The following is a 19,992-nucleotide window of genomic DNA, read 5'->3' as shown; positions in this document are numbered from 1 at the left end:
TTATTATGTTAAACATCTCATGCAATGTATTCTAACAGAAAATGATCCCTTCCTGAAGGGGAGACATAAGGAACCTATAAGAAAGGGGGGAGAATAAGGACACTTGTGAGAAGTGTGAGTAATCACTCAGACACTTAAGTGTTTGATTTAGCCGTGGCAGCTGGAGGTAATGGCACTGTCATGTAGCAGCTCAATTTACAGTGACAGAGAGAGAGGGGAAAAGGGCTGCTTGGTTATCACTCACTTTCCTCAACCACTTCGACCATCACCAATGAAGGAAGGCACTGAGGGGGAACCAGGTGACTGGACAGATAACAGGAGGATTTCAGACAGATTGAAATTGTGCAGCAAAACAATAGTGCTCACTGTGGTTGTAAAATTACTTTAAATGAAAGTTATATTGAGCTGAAAACCTGTGCAGGATGCTGTGTCTGAAAAGTTTCATGAATTTGAACACATACTGGATCAAACAAGGAATTTGAAATCCAATTTCACTACTAGAACTGCTAGTATTGGGAGTATACACTTTATAAACATTATATTCATAAATACAGATGATCTAAATAAGTCAAGAGTTTGCAGCTTCAAAGGCAGCTGGAACAGATGATAGATAGATGACATAACAGCTAAAAAGCACCAAGTAATGCAATTACTATGTGAGACAAGTTGGCATTTTGCTGCAAAGTGATTCAACGACTGAAGAATTAAAAAAAAAAGAGAGAAAGAAAAGTAAAAGCAAACACTGACTGTAATGTGCTTGAGATTGAAGCGGTGACAGACAAATGATTGGTTAAGAGACAGAAAGAGATAGGTGATGGCTTCAGTTGGCCTGAGAGGAGCTGTCAAACTGCCAAAAAATGTTCTCAAACTGCTTTTCTTGCTCTTTCTATCCTCAAATCCTTGCTTGCTCTCAGTACATCTTATGGAGTGTGGAATGATGGTTGTTTTACTTATACTTGCGTGAAAAACCCTTTCCTACATGCACAAGCACATGCGCAGGCAGTGCTATATTAAAAGCACTGAGCTGTGACAGTATTCTTGAGTTAACAGTCTCGTTCTTAGCCTCACACTATTTCACACATCTTTTGCCCTTAATCATCGCCTCTCGTTAACTATTATTTGTCTTTAATGGGGATATTTGGAATACAGTTTTGAAAATTGGAAAGAAAAATAAAAAAGCCTTTAAAAAAATGTTTATGCTGCGGGTATTGAATATCCTTTTTTTATGTTTTTAATAAATGTGTGGGTTCTGTGAAAAGGTAAACAAGTGGTATGGGATAAAAGCACAGGGTGTGTAAAAACATTGGATATGCCGTTGGTCTACTAAGTGAATACCAACTCATTTGTCTCCAAACCTGCAGTGCAAAATAACCTCTGTCTTTCTCTGTAGCAGGTCATTTGTAAAGATCGAGGTGGCTGCAGTGGAATGAATGGAGAGCCGGGTAAATAATGATCCCACTGGAGTCATCAGTAAACTTTATCATTTAATGAAACAGCCTGAACACAGCAGAGCAGAACTGCAGTTCAATTTAACACACACACACACACACACATACATACACATGCAGACACACACATACTTCATTAGCCTTGGAGAAGGGTAATGAGAACACACACACACACACACATTTCATTAGTCTGAGGGAGGAGTAATAAGAGCGCACAGACACCACAAATCCATCCACTCGCACTCCCACACACACACAGTTATCTATGAACACACACACACACATATACTGTGTATATATATAAGCGTAAGAAGGCTGAAGTGCAAAGGCATGACACTCGTGACTGTCTAGCCAGGCGTTAAATGGACTGTCCCTTTGCACTTTATTTCAATTTAATCCAACCTTCATTGACATACCCGCAGTATGTGATTCATCATCCTATCCCGCTGTGCTGACCTGACCCGCACAGATATGGATAACATCAAAGTACTGGATAAATGCTGGACATAAAAGCCTTACCTGAATCAAATGATCAGTGGACACGCTTTAAGTGTGCCCTTCCCTTTTTGCTCTCTCTATCAAGCTGCTCATCCACGGAGAGCTAGAAATTTTGCAAATGTCATAAATTACTGAGATATTAACTACACATATCCATCGTCTCCTTTTGTACAAAGACATAAGTAGTAGTAGTTCTACACTGCGACAAAAGATAACTGACTAATAGAAACATTTTCAAAGTGAGGGAAAACTAACTGTCTGTTTGTTTACTACTGTCTTCAGACCAGCTTCTTGCAACAGAGGAAGAGACACTGGGTTCATATGCAGAAGCTCTCCAGCTGATAGGGAGGCTAACTTTGCTTGTAGGTTAGCAAGTCAATTATGGGTAATCTTAGTTAGGCAGACACAGTCTATCTCAATGTTGGAAACGTTCAGGCTTAAACAGAGAAAATGAATCAAAGGCACAAAACTGTAAAAGCAGTAACAACAGAAAACAATTGTAAACAGCAAATTCTTCTGATTCCTGAAGTTGGTGGTTTTCTCTTAGAAAGGTAATTAACAGATTAATTATTTTTAACTAACTAATCATTTTATGAATCATTAAGCTGATAGTCATTAGGGCCCAAGAGCAGCATCATATGGCTTTTTCTTGAGAATGAGGAAGAACCTGTCAGAGAAAATCAATTAGTGTCCCTTTAATGTGTGATTTCTCCAGTAAAATTAGCTACATCAGACAGACTTTGATATACAGAGTATACAGGACAATCAGTTAAAAATGGCCACATTACCTGACATAGACATCATGTATTGCCAATAATGGGAATGTATATTTGTTCCCATAACTTTACCATAAACTTAATGATAAGGTAAATAGGTAATCTGTCATAGTTACTACACAGAATAATTGCTATATTTCTGCTTCATTTACTGATCAGACATAAGATCAGTTTACTAAACAAGGTAAGCATCGGAACGTAAACAATGAAATGGAGAGTTGAAAGATAACTGAGAAGAACAGCCACTATCACTGTATCCATTCCTATGTGTTCTTAACCCTGAATCATTGATGTCTTTTCTGTCATCAATATTCCTTAAAGAACTGAGAAAATCCTTACTTTCCACACATAGAAACACATCATTTATAGTTCTTCTTCCAGCTAGAGTTAAAGAACTGTCATTACTTCATAAAAAACACAAGGCATGTTTCTTATGTTTTATATGAAGTAATGACAGTTCTTTGCAACTGCAACAGTAGAAGAGCTGAACAGGTTTACATGAAGAGAAGATTTTGGCAGCATATTTTCCTCCCTGTAGACAGCAGTGTACAGAACATTAGAAATACACACAAACACAAACTACTGGTTACACATCAGAGCTTGCTGGCAGTGATGATCCACTTGAGAGTGGAATAATTGTTGCACAATGGTAAAAGTCAAAAATACACCGTCACTCAAAGGCACACACTCTCTTTCACACATGCACATAAACAGATTATTGTCTACCAACTGTGAGCGAAACTGTGTGGTTGGAAATGAGCTTTGAAAGGTGGTGTGACTCAAACATTGAGGTAGAGAAATATGATACGAGACGGAGAGAGACTGAAAGGTGAGTCAGAGAGTGAAACAAGACTGTGATCTTAGGTGAACACAAGTATCAGCTGACCTTGTGTGCATGTGTGCATGCATGTGTACGTGCGCATGTGTGTGCCCTAGAAGGGTGCAGACACATGGAAAGTTAACACTTTGCTGCCCTGTTACTTGACTTTCCATTATGTGAAAGGTTGTTTACATGTTCACATTGTACCGCCAAGCTACCTGACTCACAGTCATGTGTACCTGTGTGTGTGGAGCCAATAACTAAAACACCTACGGTTAACCCAGGAGTATGGTTTAACTGTGTGTTTGATGGAGCCAAACTAAATGTATAACCCATAAAAATAATAACTAAAACAAATCCTTGATTGAACAAGTCTCATGGAAGCTTTGAAATCTAATGTAGAACAATCTAACCGAACAATAACAGAACAAACAGAACAGTTACCTGTGTATCTAAATCTGATCTCATGCAGTTTCAGTTTGCACTTGGCATATTTTGTAGGTGGGAAACAAGTCAATGTGCTTTCCCATACTAGTGTACAAATACAATTTGTTTGAGGGACAAGGAAAACAAATACAAGTACATCTTTTAAGCAAATACAGAAAATGGCGTGAGGAAACTGCGGTAACTCAAACATAACCTCAGTCCTTCAGGAACACTGATAACCTTGAGGCCCATGAGTCAAGCCCACATTAAAGCATTTCATAGATAAAAATGACAATGATAAAGTTAGTGAGGGACAATATTGACTGACCACTGAACAACTTCAAATTTGTCATGAAAAAGACAAGCTGATAATGAACAAAGCACAGTGAATATCATCTTTACAAAAACATTAACAGTGTTTTTTACTTTGAATCAAATGGGGTCAAGAGTATTGTGTTGATGCAATTCGAGGAAAAAAAACACCTTGTTCTTTCTTAATTATTCTGGCAGGGTGTGTAGACAGGTTGGGCTGTTTTGCGACCTGCTCTGTGTGACCTCTGGGAGGCATAGAGTTTCACTGCTGCTCTGACATGTTTTAAAGACGTGCACTCACACAGTTATATAAGTGTCAGCACTCTCTTCTCATCTGTGTTTCTTCCCCTCCCTCTCTCATGCACACACTTACACTGTGCTCCAGCATGTGTGTATGTGTGTGATCTATTATCTCTTAAGACAGGAAGGATAGGTAATGTGGTCTGAGAGGCCCAATAATAAATTAACACAACTTAATGAAGGAAAACTTAACTCCTGTAATTATAGTGAAGCTGTGTATCCTGTGTGAGTGTGAGTGTGTGCGAGTGAGTGTGGTTTGTGGCAAGGAAATATGGTATAATCCAGAGGAAGTGTCAATAAGACAAGGATGTGTTAGGAACTGCCAAGAGTCATTATCCACAAGCAGTTTCTCTCTCTCAGCTGCACACACACAAACACACAGACCCACAAACACCTCAGTTTCAGCTTGTTGTGAAGTTAATGACTCCTTCTCTCCTGGTTTCCTGTTGTTTAAACGGAGCCAATTCACAGCCCTAGACTTATTGACACACACAGTCAGCCAGGTATGTAGGCAGGAAGCCGCCCCTCTTTCACTCCTTCCTGGATTAAATCACCTCTCTACACAAACATACATAAATCAACAAGCAGACAAATTGATAAATAGTATTCCCATACTACTATCTGCAATGTAAATGTAAACGTAAATAGGGAAATCTTACTCATGTTTGTAAAATACATTTACTATTCACACGAGAGAGATCCTTAAATCAGGTAGATTGGTGGGAAACTTTGTTGTTTTAGTTTTACGTGTGTGTGAGTGGATAGGAGCAGGCTGGTGTACTGAAATCTGAGATTAATGTAGAACTACTGTCCTGAGCAGAAGAAAAGAAATGTGCAGTTCCTGTAACAAGACGAGCTAATTGGGCAAATAGATTTTAACATGCCACTCAACTGTTGAAACAAACAGCCTGATAACTTCTGAAGGGGATGGTAAATGATTTCATAGCTATCATACATTTACCCGCATTCAGAGGCTGGTCAAACATACAACCAAGCATAGACACTTCCTTTTCCAGGACCTGAAGACACCATGGATTTGTAACATAATGCTACAAGAGTCAACACACTGATGAGCAATGAAAGTGGGAGGCTCATCAGGTTTGACACGCTAAGTCACAAATGGCTAAAAAGTTGCCAAGTTTTCAACTGTTTTGTTTCTTTTTGCCAAGCAACAGCAGAGTTATATCAGAAGAACTGCTGAGGAGGCGTGCAGTGCTGTTTGTAGCCAGTTCACTAGTGAGATATGTAAATAATACACACATTCTATTGTTGTGCTGATGTATAATTTGTACATTGTTATACAACAACAATAGCCTGGATCAGTGTGACTTTTTAATGTGCAAAGAAAAAATGGATGTAGCATCTGTGGTGTCACATATTTATTTAGGTTTCTCAAAGAAGACTTTGTTCCAGCGATGTGTTTGATGTCGGTGGTCATCCAAGCTGTTACTGGAGCCACAAAATCCAAATCAGGGCAAAGACGGGTCGAGTCTGACAATCTGACATTCACACCTACTTCTCGCTTTGATTGGTCAACTGTGCGAAGGATAAAAAAGAAGAAGGGGTTTGAAGTTCTCTCTCTAACTCTTTTTTCATTCTTGACACAATTATATGTGTTACTTTTCACATATAGGCTATAACCATGTGCAACGCTATGAATGTCTTCCAGGAGAGACTGCCTGAAAATGGATGCCATTACTTCAATTCTTAAACAATATAATATCTCCTCCCTGCCCAGATTTTCACTTCTCCATCCATTAAAGCGCTTCAGAACTACAATTAGCACTTGATTTCCGATGTGGTGGGAACCACACATCATATTAATCTCCTCCTTTATAGTAAAATCGTGGTCTGAGGCAGAGGCAACTGTCATTCCAAAAGATACACATATATTATAATAATATTATAATATTCTACATCAAATATGTTTTGTATTTCAGCAGAGATCTTGGGAGTTTTCTCAGTCCTTTCAATTCAGTTGTTTTTATCCGAGCCAGTATCTAGTATCCTTCAGGGGGAATTCCTTAATTCCAAGGCTCATGGAAGAAAACAAACTGTCTCCATGAAAGAAAAGCCTTCAATTATAAGTGAAGTTGGGATGTCCTATTACTGTAAGCACGAACATATAACGCGACATGACATGTCCAATATGCGGACATGGTGAGTTTAAAACACTCAAGTGTGCGTGTGTATGTGTTAGAGACGTTCCCTGTGCCTGTGATGACTAAACCTGGTTGTTTGCTGTCCCTTTTCATATTCTAACTGTGTGGTTTAATAAAGCTTTTAAATCAAAGGCCAAGAGTCAAAACACACACAGACACACTCACTGCTTCATTTACTTCACTTGCTGAATCATCAGCTGGAGGGAAAGGAGAAGCGAAAGGAGGGGTGAAATGTTGACCCACCAGTGTTGTGGGTTATCGCGGCAAACCTGTCTAAAAAACCGCTCTCTCTTCCCGCCTCTTGTGCCCTCTCTTCTTTCCCTCTCTTTTTCCCCCGCTTGTCTTATCTCTTTTTCAGTTTTTTTTTTCAGTTTTTTCCCCAATGCCTTAAGGGAGCTGCCGCCCCTCCCAAGTACTATTCCAGTGAAACATTAGCCCTAGCTGATACCTTAAACCTTTAAGTGTGTGAGTGCATGTGTGTAAACTAATGAAGGTATGTCTTCAACAACAAACGAAGCAAGAGACTGGCTCCACAGTGCGCACACACACACACACACACTCTGTGCAGTCACGCTACTGATGCATGTGTCCTGCCATAACCCAGGAAGGTTTGATATAACCCCTGTCACTCCTCGTGACTAATAGAGATGACTAACACATGTGCACACCGCACACACACACACACACACACACACACACACACACACACACACACACAGACGCAGCACACAAACAGAATTATCTTGGAGCTGTTTGCTTGGAGAGAAACAGTCGCTACACTCAAAAGAGACTAAGACACGCACACAGACAGAAAGTTTATCATCAGCACATTATATCAGCAGTCACAGCGTCACACATTGGACATTGCAACACACTATCAACACTTCAAGGTGCTTTTAAGCCTAGGAAGCCTGAGCTTGATTTCTGTATCAGAGATTTAAAAAGAAATGTTCTTCAGTACTTCATATAGTTCTGTTCATTTTGTTAACTTAATCCGAGGAATTTACAGTAAAGTTAGTGTCACTGCATAGTTTTACTTTATCCCCGTTTTCCTTCAGTAGCTATTGACCAAAAACCCACTCTAGCCGTGTTTCCATCAAACTGTCAAGAAACAGCTAATCAGTAATGCTCACTACAGTATGTCCAAACTTATTGGGAAAAGGTGTTTCCACCTTACATTAACCACAATAACTCTTTAACTTTTTAGAAAAAGGCTAAATTCACCTTAAAAGTTTTTTTATTCGCATTTTGCCGATTCCATCAACCATTTCTAATGCGATAACTCAAAATGTGCTGTTCAAATGTGTGTGTTAGAACAATGCTCAAGACAGCATCTGTCTGATTCTCATGGTCACGACATAATGATAACCCTCAAGTCAGGATGCAGCAGTGATAAAAATTCCCCACCGGGTAATAAAGCTGTGACATCATTGGTGTTACCAATTATACTGGACATTTCACAAGACCCTCGCTATTTGCAGAGCACTGTTTAAGTTACTGTGTTACAGTTACGGGTTGCTCGTACAAGTTACAGTTACTGTGAATGCAAACCAAACAATTCCTAATGCTGCAGCTTCACATTAAAAACATTTAACTGGCAAAACATGGGTTGACTTTTACTATTAAGTAATCACAAGAAATGCAATGTGTTCACTGAGTTTAGCAGTTACCACTATTGTCCATCAGAAATTAGTCTACAAATCAAAACAAAACAACTCATTTTCAGCATTTGTTTGGGTTTGACTTCTCGCTTTAAGGCTTCTCACCAAATGTAACATAATTTGGAAACAGTTTCATCATCTCATTATCATTGAGGATTCAGAATAACATTTGCCATTTTAGGGGTGACATATAATAAAAAAACAATTGGTCAAGAGCCAGATTTGAACCTACCATTTTGAGAATCAAATGAGTCACCAGAGTGTTTTGACCAGCTGCACACTTAAAAATGTGTTAAGTGATAAAATACTCTCTATACTTTATAGATAAGAGCCAGTGCCTTTAAAGCCAGACTAATAATGAGCTGGAAAATCCAGAGACCACCCAGAGATGTGCATGTGTCTGTTGCCATTCTGTGTATGCACTGATCAGTTTAAAATAAAATTCCTTCTGGGCAAAAGAAGAGAGACAACAGCTCTTTCTCTTACGTCATTTTGAAACAATCAAGACCATATAAAACAAAAACTGTCAAGTAATTGTAGACCATTAAATGAAATCAGGTGCAGCTATGAGAATGTTTTTGCACGCTAAACAAGGGTGAACAGGTTGAAATTTTAAAAGGACAAAAAGGGGGTGTTCTGTCTTGCTTTGCTGCCTAAGAGGAACAGCACAGTTATGTTAAAGGTCAGAGTGTTTTTCACTTATAGTCGTATGCAAGGTGAACACAACCCATGAAAGTACATAAACATATTTTTCACGTTTTCATGCCTTAATGCAATGGAACAAAACAGGGCAGACTGGAAACCAAATGCTCAAACAGAGATTGAATGGGGAGCGCTGGGTTCCCATAGGTCACGTTGTAGGTCAAGGGTCAATGTAGCAGTCAGCTACTGGGATCGCACAGATTAATCACCTGTTGACCTATCCAAATCTTCACTCCTTTGGGACCACACCTGTGAAAAGTCCACAGCTGGACACTGGAGGTGCAACGATAAGTGGATTTATCAATTAGTCAATCGAAAAGTAAATAAATGCCTTTTTTTTAAAAATAACTGAGTACTGTCAAATATTTGCTTCTTGTAGCTACTTGTTAAGAATTTGATGCTTTTCTTTGTCATTTATGATGGTAAATGAAGATTCTTTGGGTTTTGGAATCTGAGTTGGACAAACAAAGGAATGTGAAGACACTGAAATTGTTATAAGCCTTTTTCACATTTTTTGACATTTTATAGCCTTAATGATTATTGATAAATTGTGAAAATAATTGTCAGATTAAGTGATAATAAAAATAATTGTTACTGGGCATGCTTTTAGCATTATGTCCACTTCAATACCAACGAGAAGAGGAAAATGCTGCTCTCTCTCTGGCTTTGGCCGAGCTACATTATGTTGCATGTGTGAGTCCGTCTCCTTTGGAGTAGCCGAAAAAGCCTCTATAGCCTGAAATTGAACGGGTTTCAAGAGGTCAGGAACACATAACCTCCAGGGAAAGAAACCTGCCACCCTGAGGGAAACCCCAGAAGGTCTGAGGGCTGCTCAGTGCTCAGCCCTCCCCTATCATCTATCCCTCACTGGTAACATGATTACACATGCTTACACCCCCTCATTTCTGCTCAACTCAACTAACCCTAAAGTTCAACATTAATACTGCCAGATTCTGCTCCTCTACACACATACACACCCAATCCCCAAACCACAGACGTATAACTATACTTTTCCCGGCGTTTCATCTTTGGCCCTTGTGAATCAGAGACACTTAATCCTCCAGAGTGGTAGTTGGAAAATCATCCCAGATATTATGGCAAACTATCAAACAACTGTGGAAAATCCTCTGACCACGTTAACTCACTCTGTAACAGCCTTATTCCACTATAACAGGATTTTCTCCATACATCATTACATAAAGACTGTACTTCATTATGTGATTTTAATTGATAGAAGCAGAGAGAAAAGGGTGTAGAAAAATATGGTCTGTGTTGGCAGATGTGGACAAATTAACCATTTTAATGAAATAATTATTCTACTGATTGTTCGAATTATGCACGCCAGAAAACAATTCAGTTATAACAACTTGGAAAAATGAGTTATGTCATTCAAAGAAGAGTATATTTAATGCAATTTTTCTCTCTGAGGATATGGATGAATTTAATGGAAATTGTGTACCAAAACTTGCAGTGGGAATTAGGCTAAATGTTAAAGCAGAGAACAATGGAATTATATTTAATATTAAAATAATGCCATGAACCTGCACAGAATGAACAGACTGTCGTTGATTCTAAAAACAGCACGGGATGTGTCTGAGTTGAACTTAATCCATCCAGTATTAACAGCCTATCTTTCATAGTGACCACGATCTTAAGCAAAACACAAAATTGATTTTCCCCCACCAGTTCATCTACACATGCTTTACTAAGGGTCAGAGAGGCCCTGATTTCCCATTAGATTTGAGAAGTGTGAATGAGTTTCCACTGACAGCTGATCTGGGCACTCAACCTTCAAGAGACCTTTAATCTCCATACATGTTTAAGCGTGGAACAAATCAAACTGTTCGAATAAGCTGTCGTATGGTCATCTGGGTGAAACATTTATTTGTCTTCTCTTTTCTCCCCAGTGTTTCTGGGGAAATTGCAAATATGTAGTTAATGAGTGCGACTTTGATTTGTTTTACTTTCCACTGCTGGAAACTCACAGCATTATTCTACGGAAGACCGTGGTAATTTCTTACACGGTGATCTTTTCCAGCTGTTTAGATGGAATGGGTGTAGCTTTGATTTTTGTGATGGGAAAATTTAGTGGTTCAAGGTTCTTAGTTTGTGACCAAAAATAAATAAAATTTCACTGGCTAGTAGCCATAAAGCCCAAGGATCACCTGCTGTGCAGGGACTGCAGTTTCGTAATAAAGGCTCCCAACATCAGCCACCTTTCAAAAATGACTAAAGTAACGCTGCCTCAAGTTTATAAGAAAGTTCAAGATCCTCAGCCTTGAAGGATTTCAAGGAGGGAGGTCTGACGTGCATGCATGTGTGTGTGCTGGTTTTCTCTGATAAGGAAGGCCAGAGGTGTTTGACCCCTCACGACCTCTGCGGTGTTGGTGGCATTAAGCTGTTTGTAAAGAGAAATACATTTGTCTTCTTTAGTGTGTGTGTCAGTTAGATAAGCTCTGACCTCACACATACCTGCACAAGGCTCCTGTCTGTCACACTCTTTGAGGTGAACTTTATATGGCTCAACAAAGGAGTAATTGTGAGAATCTATATTAATAGTGATCTGGGAGTCTGACACACTAACCACACACACTGACTGACAGGCAGAGAGACAGACGGACAGACAGACACAGGGCTTCGCCTTTCACCTTGATTTGTTCTGGTTTGCATGAGTGCACCAGTGAGAAAAGTAGAGTGAATCAGTAAAAACACTTTTATGACCCTCTCACGCACACACACACACACACACACACACACACACACACACACACACACACACACACACACACACACACACACACACACACACACACACACACACACACAGACAGACAGAGCTTGGTGTGTGGCCGTCTGTTCTATGCTATGTGCTTGAAAGAGAATAAGAAGAAACACAAAGTTAGAAACAGGCCAATGTCACTAAGAATAAAGTTATTGGCTGAATCTCTGTAAAAGAGAGAATGCCAGAAGAAAATTAATCAGAGCTTCAGTAAAAGAGATAAATCACTGGACAGTTAAAAAGAAGATTAATCAGCAAATCATTCTTTATCTCATCATTACATCATTATCAATCACAGGAAAGTCAGTAAGGGATGCAATTATTTGTAATTAACAATAATAGTGTTGTTAAAACCACATTCATCCATGCAAGTTGTCAAGTTCCCTGAAGAGGTTGGGGTTTAGGTGCCCTGCTCAAAAAGTAATCAAAGAGTACATGTACTTGTAACAACCTTGCATCTAAAGGCTACTATATCTTACGCACACGCACACTCACACTCACACAAACACACACAAACACTTTTTCAAGATGTGAAACATGCCTTTCGTCTCTTGCAAACTCTCTTTTTATCATCTGTGAAATGTTTCTGCTTTAAAAAGGCTTCCCTCAGCAAAAAAAAAGAAAATGTTTCTGTTATAGACATATACACTCTGTGATACACACAGAGTGAATCACACACAAACACAGTGGGTGTTTTTTGGCTTGTCCGAAGCCCTGGCCTCTCTCCCAGACCCTGAACTGCACCCCAGCTTTTACTACTGCAGCCAAATGGGTCAGACCACTGGATGTGTACAAGTATTGATTTCACACAACCGACATCATCCATGTGTGTTGAAGTTAACAGTAGCCAGACACGTACACAAACACACACACACACACACACCTCACACAAAAGGGTAGCCAGACAGTTTATGTAAACAAGATCTAATGACGTGATACCCTGCGTGTGGCATGCTTATGTGTGTGATCTTTTTTTGTGTTTCCAATGACCATTTGCCGCAAGTGCAAAGATTTTGCTAAATCAGTATCACTGTTTGAATTTCTACTGAACACTAAAAAAACAACTGGAGACAGCTAAACAATTGCCTAAGAAGCAAGGCAGTACACACACACACACGCAGACACACACATAGATAAGCATCTGAGTGAGTGTAAAAGCAAACACAGCGGTATCACTCCTCAACTCAAGGCCCCTTCAGAGGAAACTTAAAAGGAAAGATTTAAGGGAATGGCGAGCCTTCAACTCTCGGGGAAGGAATGACCGCACACCGCGCCCAATCAGAAGCTTTTAAAGATATACTTGAGTGCTGAGAGGAAGACAGAAAGCCAAGAGTCCAATTTCAAGTATGGACCTTGTTGCAAACATGTACACAGAAAAGACAAGGACCTGAAACGAAAAACAGTCTAGTAAAACAATGACAGATGGAGTGAAGAAAACTAGTTCCAGGATCCAAAAAGCAGAAGTCCGTGAGAAACAAAACACAACTATAAAAAAATAAGATAATGAAACCCTGTTCAATTATTTATAATTTCCACATTAATTTCAGTTTATTAATTTATTACACACACAAACTGGACCGTAGCTCAAAACTGTGTCCCTCTCTTCTCTGTAGCGTGGGCCATGAGCCATCAGCAGCACTGTTGCTGAATTGTTTTACTGCACAACTTAATTAGTTCATGGCACAAGACAGGAAGATTCTACTGTTCTCCCAAAACAAATATGATTCACTTATCATGATTTATAGTTGAACTAAAAGCAACACAACACAGAGATTGAGTCACAAGCCAGTGTAGATAGCAATACAGCAGTCAAGTGGGCAATTATTCTGATGCTATGTTACAGAAGTGGCACTTTTGAGCCAACAACCACATGAGAGGTTGACAGAAAATGTAGAGAAAAAAAACAATAAGTCAGAAAAGACAGAACAGAATCAAACTAATGGCTCGTTGGCTGGGCTTTCACAGTGTCAGAGGGAATGTAAAGGGCACGTGTGTGAGTACAGATGGCTTCTCCCAGCATTTCAGGCTGCATTTGGGGATTGCTTCTATGAACTCTGTGCATATACGTAAAGCTTCAAATATAGGTAGTTGTAGGGTGACCTGAATAAAAGTCTTCTTCTCCCAGATTTACATTTTATATATGAGCCTATGACTGTTGACCTACATGAAGCATTTACATGAAATCTATTGATTGCTGCAGTACGAGAGTCTCATCCGCTTAGAGCAACCCTGTGTTAACAAAATGACTTTAATCTGCAACATCAAAAGACATGTATGAGAACATATAGACATTAATATCTAAGACCTTCATGTGCTGAATCAGGTACACTCATGATAATATAGATATCGATGGGAGTGAATCCATGACCATCCATATGAGATGATTTTTGTTCTAAAGCTAAGGCTTACTGTACTTTGTCTCCTGCACTGCCTCTGTAAATCTTTGACATATATATTAAAATGAAGCTGAAATACCCTTATCTGTACTAATCTTACAACATGCATTTAATTCCACGAAAAAGGCATACTTAGAAATAAGAGGTTATCATCTGGCAACAGCAATAACATGCTTAAGTATACCATTGCATAGATAAACATCTTTCTTCTAAATCACACAATAATACCAGGAGATTTTAGGCAGAAATGCGACCCAAACTCATTTTAATATGAATCCCTTCATTGCGTATTATCATATAGCATCAATTCTATATCCATTCACCACTGCTGACATGCATTGCCATAATTAATCATACTCAAATTCAATGACATGATTATCTTTCAGTAATCGTACAGTACAGTAAAAGATTAAGTTTGCATCATTTCTTATCCTTTGTGGTAAGTCATGGAGGTCAAATCCATGTATTATATGGATGTTTCTGAATTGTGATTTTTTTCTATGAGGGGGAAGGCTTTGTGTAGTCCATATCTATAATGCACGTTTCGCTCTAAAATCCATGTGTGCCAGTGTGTGCATTTTGAGGAACATAGCTTGAACATGACGTGTGTCAGGAAACAGCAGTCGAACATTAAACCAGTACTGCAGTCAGTTCACCTAGAATATATCAATTAATCGCATGTTTGAAATGTTTAACCTTGTATGTCCTAATGAATGAGAACTGAAAGAGAGAGCGAAGCACTGCAGCAAAAGACAGAGATTTACAAAAAAATATACATCACAGCCGTCATTTAATTACTTGGATTTTTGTGCAGCTTAAAGAGAAGCTTGTTTTTTTTTATACTATGTAATAGGCTCAGATATGCTATGTATGATATCCACCTTATGGCAAAAATTATATCTAGTATCTCTGCTGAGATTTACATTATCTGAAGCAGTACATTTCTAAAAAGTCTAGCTAAGGAAGTTAATATTATTCATTATTATACATCATGTTTACTAGTTTGTTCCACAGTCAATGTTTTCAAAATGTCACAGTGACATGCCAGATGTTAGTGGCAATATAAAGAACAGATATATAGTTTGCATGATCCAAAACATTCATGCATAAATCAAATAAAACATTCACCTATATGAGTCTCAGAAAAAGGTCTGCCTGAACCCACTTCCCTTATATAGGGGGATAAAAACACTCTTGCTTGTTTGTATTTTTATGAACCAGGAACCAGGAATGAGAGAAAGACGCTGTCCAACTAAACACCTATGAGTTGTCACGAAAACTCTGATGGCACCCAGGGGCACCCACTAAACACAGTACACAACTGACAAAAGTGATCTTATACAGACCACTGCATTATAATCAACAAGCTTTATCTGAGTGAAGTGATAAAAGTAAGAGGAAGTTGTCACACAATACAATCATACATGTGCGCACAGACAAATACAGACACTTACAAGGTATGCTAAATGAATGAGGTAAGAGACAAACTACATTTAACTGTTATGCTGATGTCATCAGGACCCTTACATGCAATAGACTCACTTTGCAGCATCATGAGTGCATTAGGACTCCACGTCCTGTCTTACCTCTCTTTGAGGAAGTCCACCACTCTTTTGAAGTCATCAATGCAATACTCCCTCTTCATGTCCATCAGGACGCTGTCTGAAGCCGACTGCACAGGAACATGAAGGAAGGCATAGACGCGTGGATGATTCAATATCTTAGCCATCTCCTAATGAGACGCAGAGAAGAGAGTGGGAGAAAGAAGAGAGATTGAGAGACAAGAAATAAAGGGTTAGAGTTTTCATATGTATTTTTCATAGGAAAGGCAACAGGGGTGAAATCACTAAAACACAGGAGTGTGTCTACTTGTTACATACTGTATGTCGGTCTGAGTCTGAAATGCTGTTGCTTATCCGTTTGCTTAAAATAAGTAATAGCATAGAAACAACCACATTCCTGTTGTTAAGTTGATATTTTTACACAAAATAAAATAGGGTGGGGAGTCAACTAGTTGTAAGATAGTGATTGTCAGTCTGATGTGGATCCAAAAACTACATAGAGTAGGTTGCATTGTGCAGAGAAAAACTAAAATCAAAATCAATTAAATACAAAATGTTAAAACCTTCCAGCATCATGTTTGATTAATAAACACACAGCACTGATGGCTTAAAAATATAGTGACTTACTAAGCTTTTCTAAACTGAACTACAGGATACATTACTGTGTATCTGTATAATGACATGGGGCAGAGAAAATGACACTTCAGGAAAAATATAATTTTGGTATTGTCACTAAACACTTAAATGATTAACCAACTGTTAAAATAGCTGTTTTCTGTTTACTGATGGTGGAAAAGCCAAGGATTGGAGTCCTGAATGTGAAGCCAAACTGTAAATGTTTTATATGACCCTAAAGTTTAGTGAATGAAACATAAAAGAAAGAAGAAGCAAAATCTCACAGATGGCTCCAGTGAATGATCGCTGCTACCTTTGAATAAATGAAGGTTCCATTAACATTCCTTCCTCTTCCTGCTCCATTTATCCCCCAGACCTTCTACAATAAACTGCCTCTTTCTCTTATTTTCTATTTCTCTTTTTTATCTTGGGAAAATAAAAGAAAAGCAACTCAGAGAATTCATCGTGTACCCACTAGATCTAAAGTCAAAGAGTCAAGGCTGCGCCAGTAGGTGTTCTTTATGCCTGAAAAGTCAAGAGCTTTTAGTGAAACATCCAGGTCCACAGCTCACATCAAAATGGTGAGAGGAAGAAAAGAAATCTAGTCTATAATTAATTTTCTGGCCATTATGTAGGTACCTTTATATAAATAACTACCCCCGAGAGTCTGCAGTTTCTTTAACACAGAAAGCAGGTTTAAAGTAAATAAAATGTTAATATTTACTGACTTGACTGAAACAAATGCCACCAACAGATACTCAGACTTTGATCTTAGATGCTTTCCAGGAGATGTGTTTTGAGATGAAGTTAAAATGAGAAGGAACAAACAATCATCATGATATGTTATATATCAATATTGTATCATACCAACAAAAATACACATTTTTCCATCAAGATCATCACAAACATAATAGAGATGTATAATTTAATTTGAGGGAATAGATAAGGGTGGTTAAAAACTCCATCATGTCTCAGCTTTTACATTTTTACCAGAACAACTGCATGAGTGACATACTGTGATTTTTTAATGAACTACATTAATTGGGAGAGTTGGATGGTTTTATTTTTTTCTCCTCATTTTTAGATTCACTTCTGCAGTCAAAAAACTGGAGAGACCACAGATGTCAGATTTTTCTGATGGACATAATCAGGATGCTATCATTACCATGCTAATCACCACAAGAACGAGAAGGAGAAAAAGAAAAAGAGAGGGGTGGAAGAAATGATTTAATGATTTCCTACAAGAATATGCTGATTGCAGTCCATCTTCTCAATTAAGATCTATTGTATAGTGTTCCCTCTTTCACACACAGACAGAAACGCATACGTGTGCATGCACACACACACACACACAGCTCAGTTGCAGCGCACCACAGGGGGTTGACCACTGGAAGCTCCAAATTAGGAAGAATTAATTTGGTTGGAAAATGGAGCTTGATTGGTGACAGAAATCAGCTCTGTGTGTGTATGTGTGTGTGTGTGTGTGTGTGTGTGTGTGTGTGTGTGTGTGTGTGTGTGTGTGTGAGAGAGAGAGAGAGAGAGAGAGAGAGAGAGAGAGAGAGAGAGAGAGAGAGAGAGAGAGAGAGAGAGCGAAAGAAAAACATATTAAGGAATATGCATTTATGTGTGTTTGAAACATTTTCGAAGGTAAAAGAATAGGAGATTGATTATGTGCTCATGTGTTATTTCTAAGTTCTTACAAGTAACTCTTCTGATAATCATGCTCTACTTTTCTCAGCGCAGATGCTTTAAAGAGTGTCCTTTGAAATTCTGATGTGGAGCCTGCAACCACAGAAATGAAACCCAAGAAGAAAACAAAAACAGAGAACCATTTCCAGTTTATCAGTAGTTTAACACTGGGTCTCTTTCTCTGTATCTGCCTGTACAAGAAATTGATGAAAAAATAACTTTTACCTCTGGTATTATAAACCCTTAAGTAAGCACTTTAAGTCTTGAATTTATCATTCATAACATGGTTTACATTTTATCCTGGTACAGTACATAGAATAAGATCTGGTTTGATAATACGGTGCCCTATTCTTATTCTACTAAGCGACCAGTTACACTGATTGATGATCATTACCATGTGCATGTCACTATAGGTACACTGAGATAAGGCCACATTCATAGTCGCTCCTTGTTTCCACACAGTATTTGTCGGTGACTTTGGACTTAGACCCCAAATGTTGAACGCTTGGAAAGGGAGAAGAGAGTGAGGCTAATTTCTCTTTTTACTGTACAGTATATGCACACAAAGCGTTATCAAGATAAAAACTGTAATTTCTCAATGTACTCACGGCATATTGCAGCAAAAAAATAAAATAAATAAATAGATAGATGAATGGAAGGCTGAGTTTCACAAACACATCAGAGATGACGGAGTTTCCCTTAGGAATGAAAAGACTTCCGGATGATTACATATGTACACAGAGCTATGGAAAACCAGGCATCATACTGCATGTATTGACATACGGTACATTAATTTTATTGCAAAGCACATTGAGTTTACTTGTGATAAAATGTGCTGTATAAAAAGATCGCTTTGCCCTGTTTTGCGTTTTAGTATATCTCATGGTAAGGTTTATAGCATTATGTCTCGTAACATGTCACTTCCGTTCACTGATGATAACTTCCCAATAATTGCAACTGAGCCCAGAGATAGTGAGTGTGTGTGTGTGTGTGTGTGTGTGTGTGTGTGTGTGTGTGTGTGTGTGTGTGTGTGTGTGTGTGCGCGCGCGCGCGCGCATACATGACTGTGGGTGGAAAGGGTGAATGGGGTCTAAACAGATGGCATGCTAGCTTGAGTAGCAGGGCACTGCTGATGGCAACTGGGGATTAATCTATAAGGGGAGGACTTTTCATTCACACAAGCCATTTATCATGTGTGTGCGTCTGTCTGACAGCGCACGTCCCATCCTCCAATGATTATACAGTACACTGATATGAATCTCTTTTGTTACCGATCCCTGTGGAGTTGAGGCCTTTTCAATGTTTGACTGCTGCTGACAGACAGTTTAGTGAGTCTGAAGAGAAATAATGCTGTGATGAGGAAGATATCGCTCAGCAGTGCCCACTGGCAAAAATTAGAGTGTTGCTTTAATGCCTTCGCTCCTGGGTGGATGAACTATCCAGCTCAAAGCACAACTCAACAAGCTTAAAAAATCAAATCAAAATTGGTGCAAGTGGGCTTATTTTGTTTTGTTTAGTCTTTTATCAGTCTTGACAGTGTTTAAAAGGAGTATAATATCGTATCACAATTTCTGTACCACTTTTCTCCCCCCCCCGCCTGGACCCCTCTCTCTCATTCACACAAACAGCCACGCAATCCTTTCATCTTTGGTCGATCAGCTCAGAGAGACACATAAACCAGAAGAGATCTATCTTAACTGGCTTAGCTCAAAGGATCTAATATCTACTCTCTAAAACCAGATACGACAGAAAAGAACACAGGAAAAAAGGGAGAGAGAGCAGATAAAAGGTGGATTGTGAGCTCACTGTTAGCTTAGTGCTCTAAATTCCTTTGGAATATTCTGCA

The 19,992-nt window shown here is 38.8% G+C and overlaps 1 protein-coding gene across 1 annotated transcript in view; it reads right to left on the bottom strand.

Annotated features, from left to right (window-relative positions):
- The window catches only part of cdkal1 (CDK5 regulatory subunit associated protein 1-like 1), a 238,825-nt gene that overhangs the window by 76,341 nt on the left and 142,492 nt on the right, over positions 1 to 19,992 (bottom strand). The window contains exon 10 of the mRNA XM_084357757.1: positions 15,867 to 16,012. Coding sequence (XP_084213883.1) covers positions 15,867 to 16,012 — 146 coding nt within the window. The remainder of the gene's footprint in view (positions 1 to 15,866; positions 16,013 to 19,992) is intronic.

Source organism: Pagrus pagrus, assembly GCF_965226575.1.
Source record: "Pagrus pagrus genome assembly, chromosome: 7".
Lineage (NCBI taxonomy): Eukaryota > Metazoa > Chordata > Actinopteri > Spariformes > Sparidae > Pagrus > Pagrus pagrus.
Note: the sequence above shows the minus strand (reverse complement) of the source record. Positions and strands in the feature narration are given on the sequence as shown.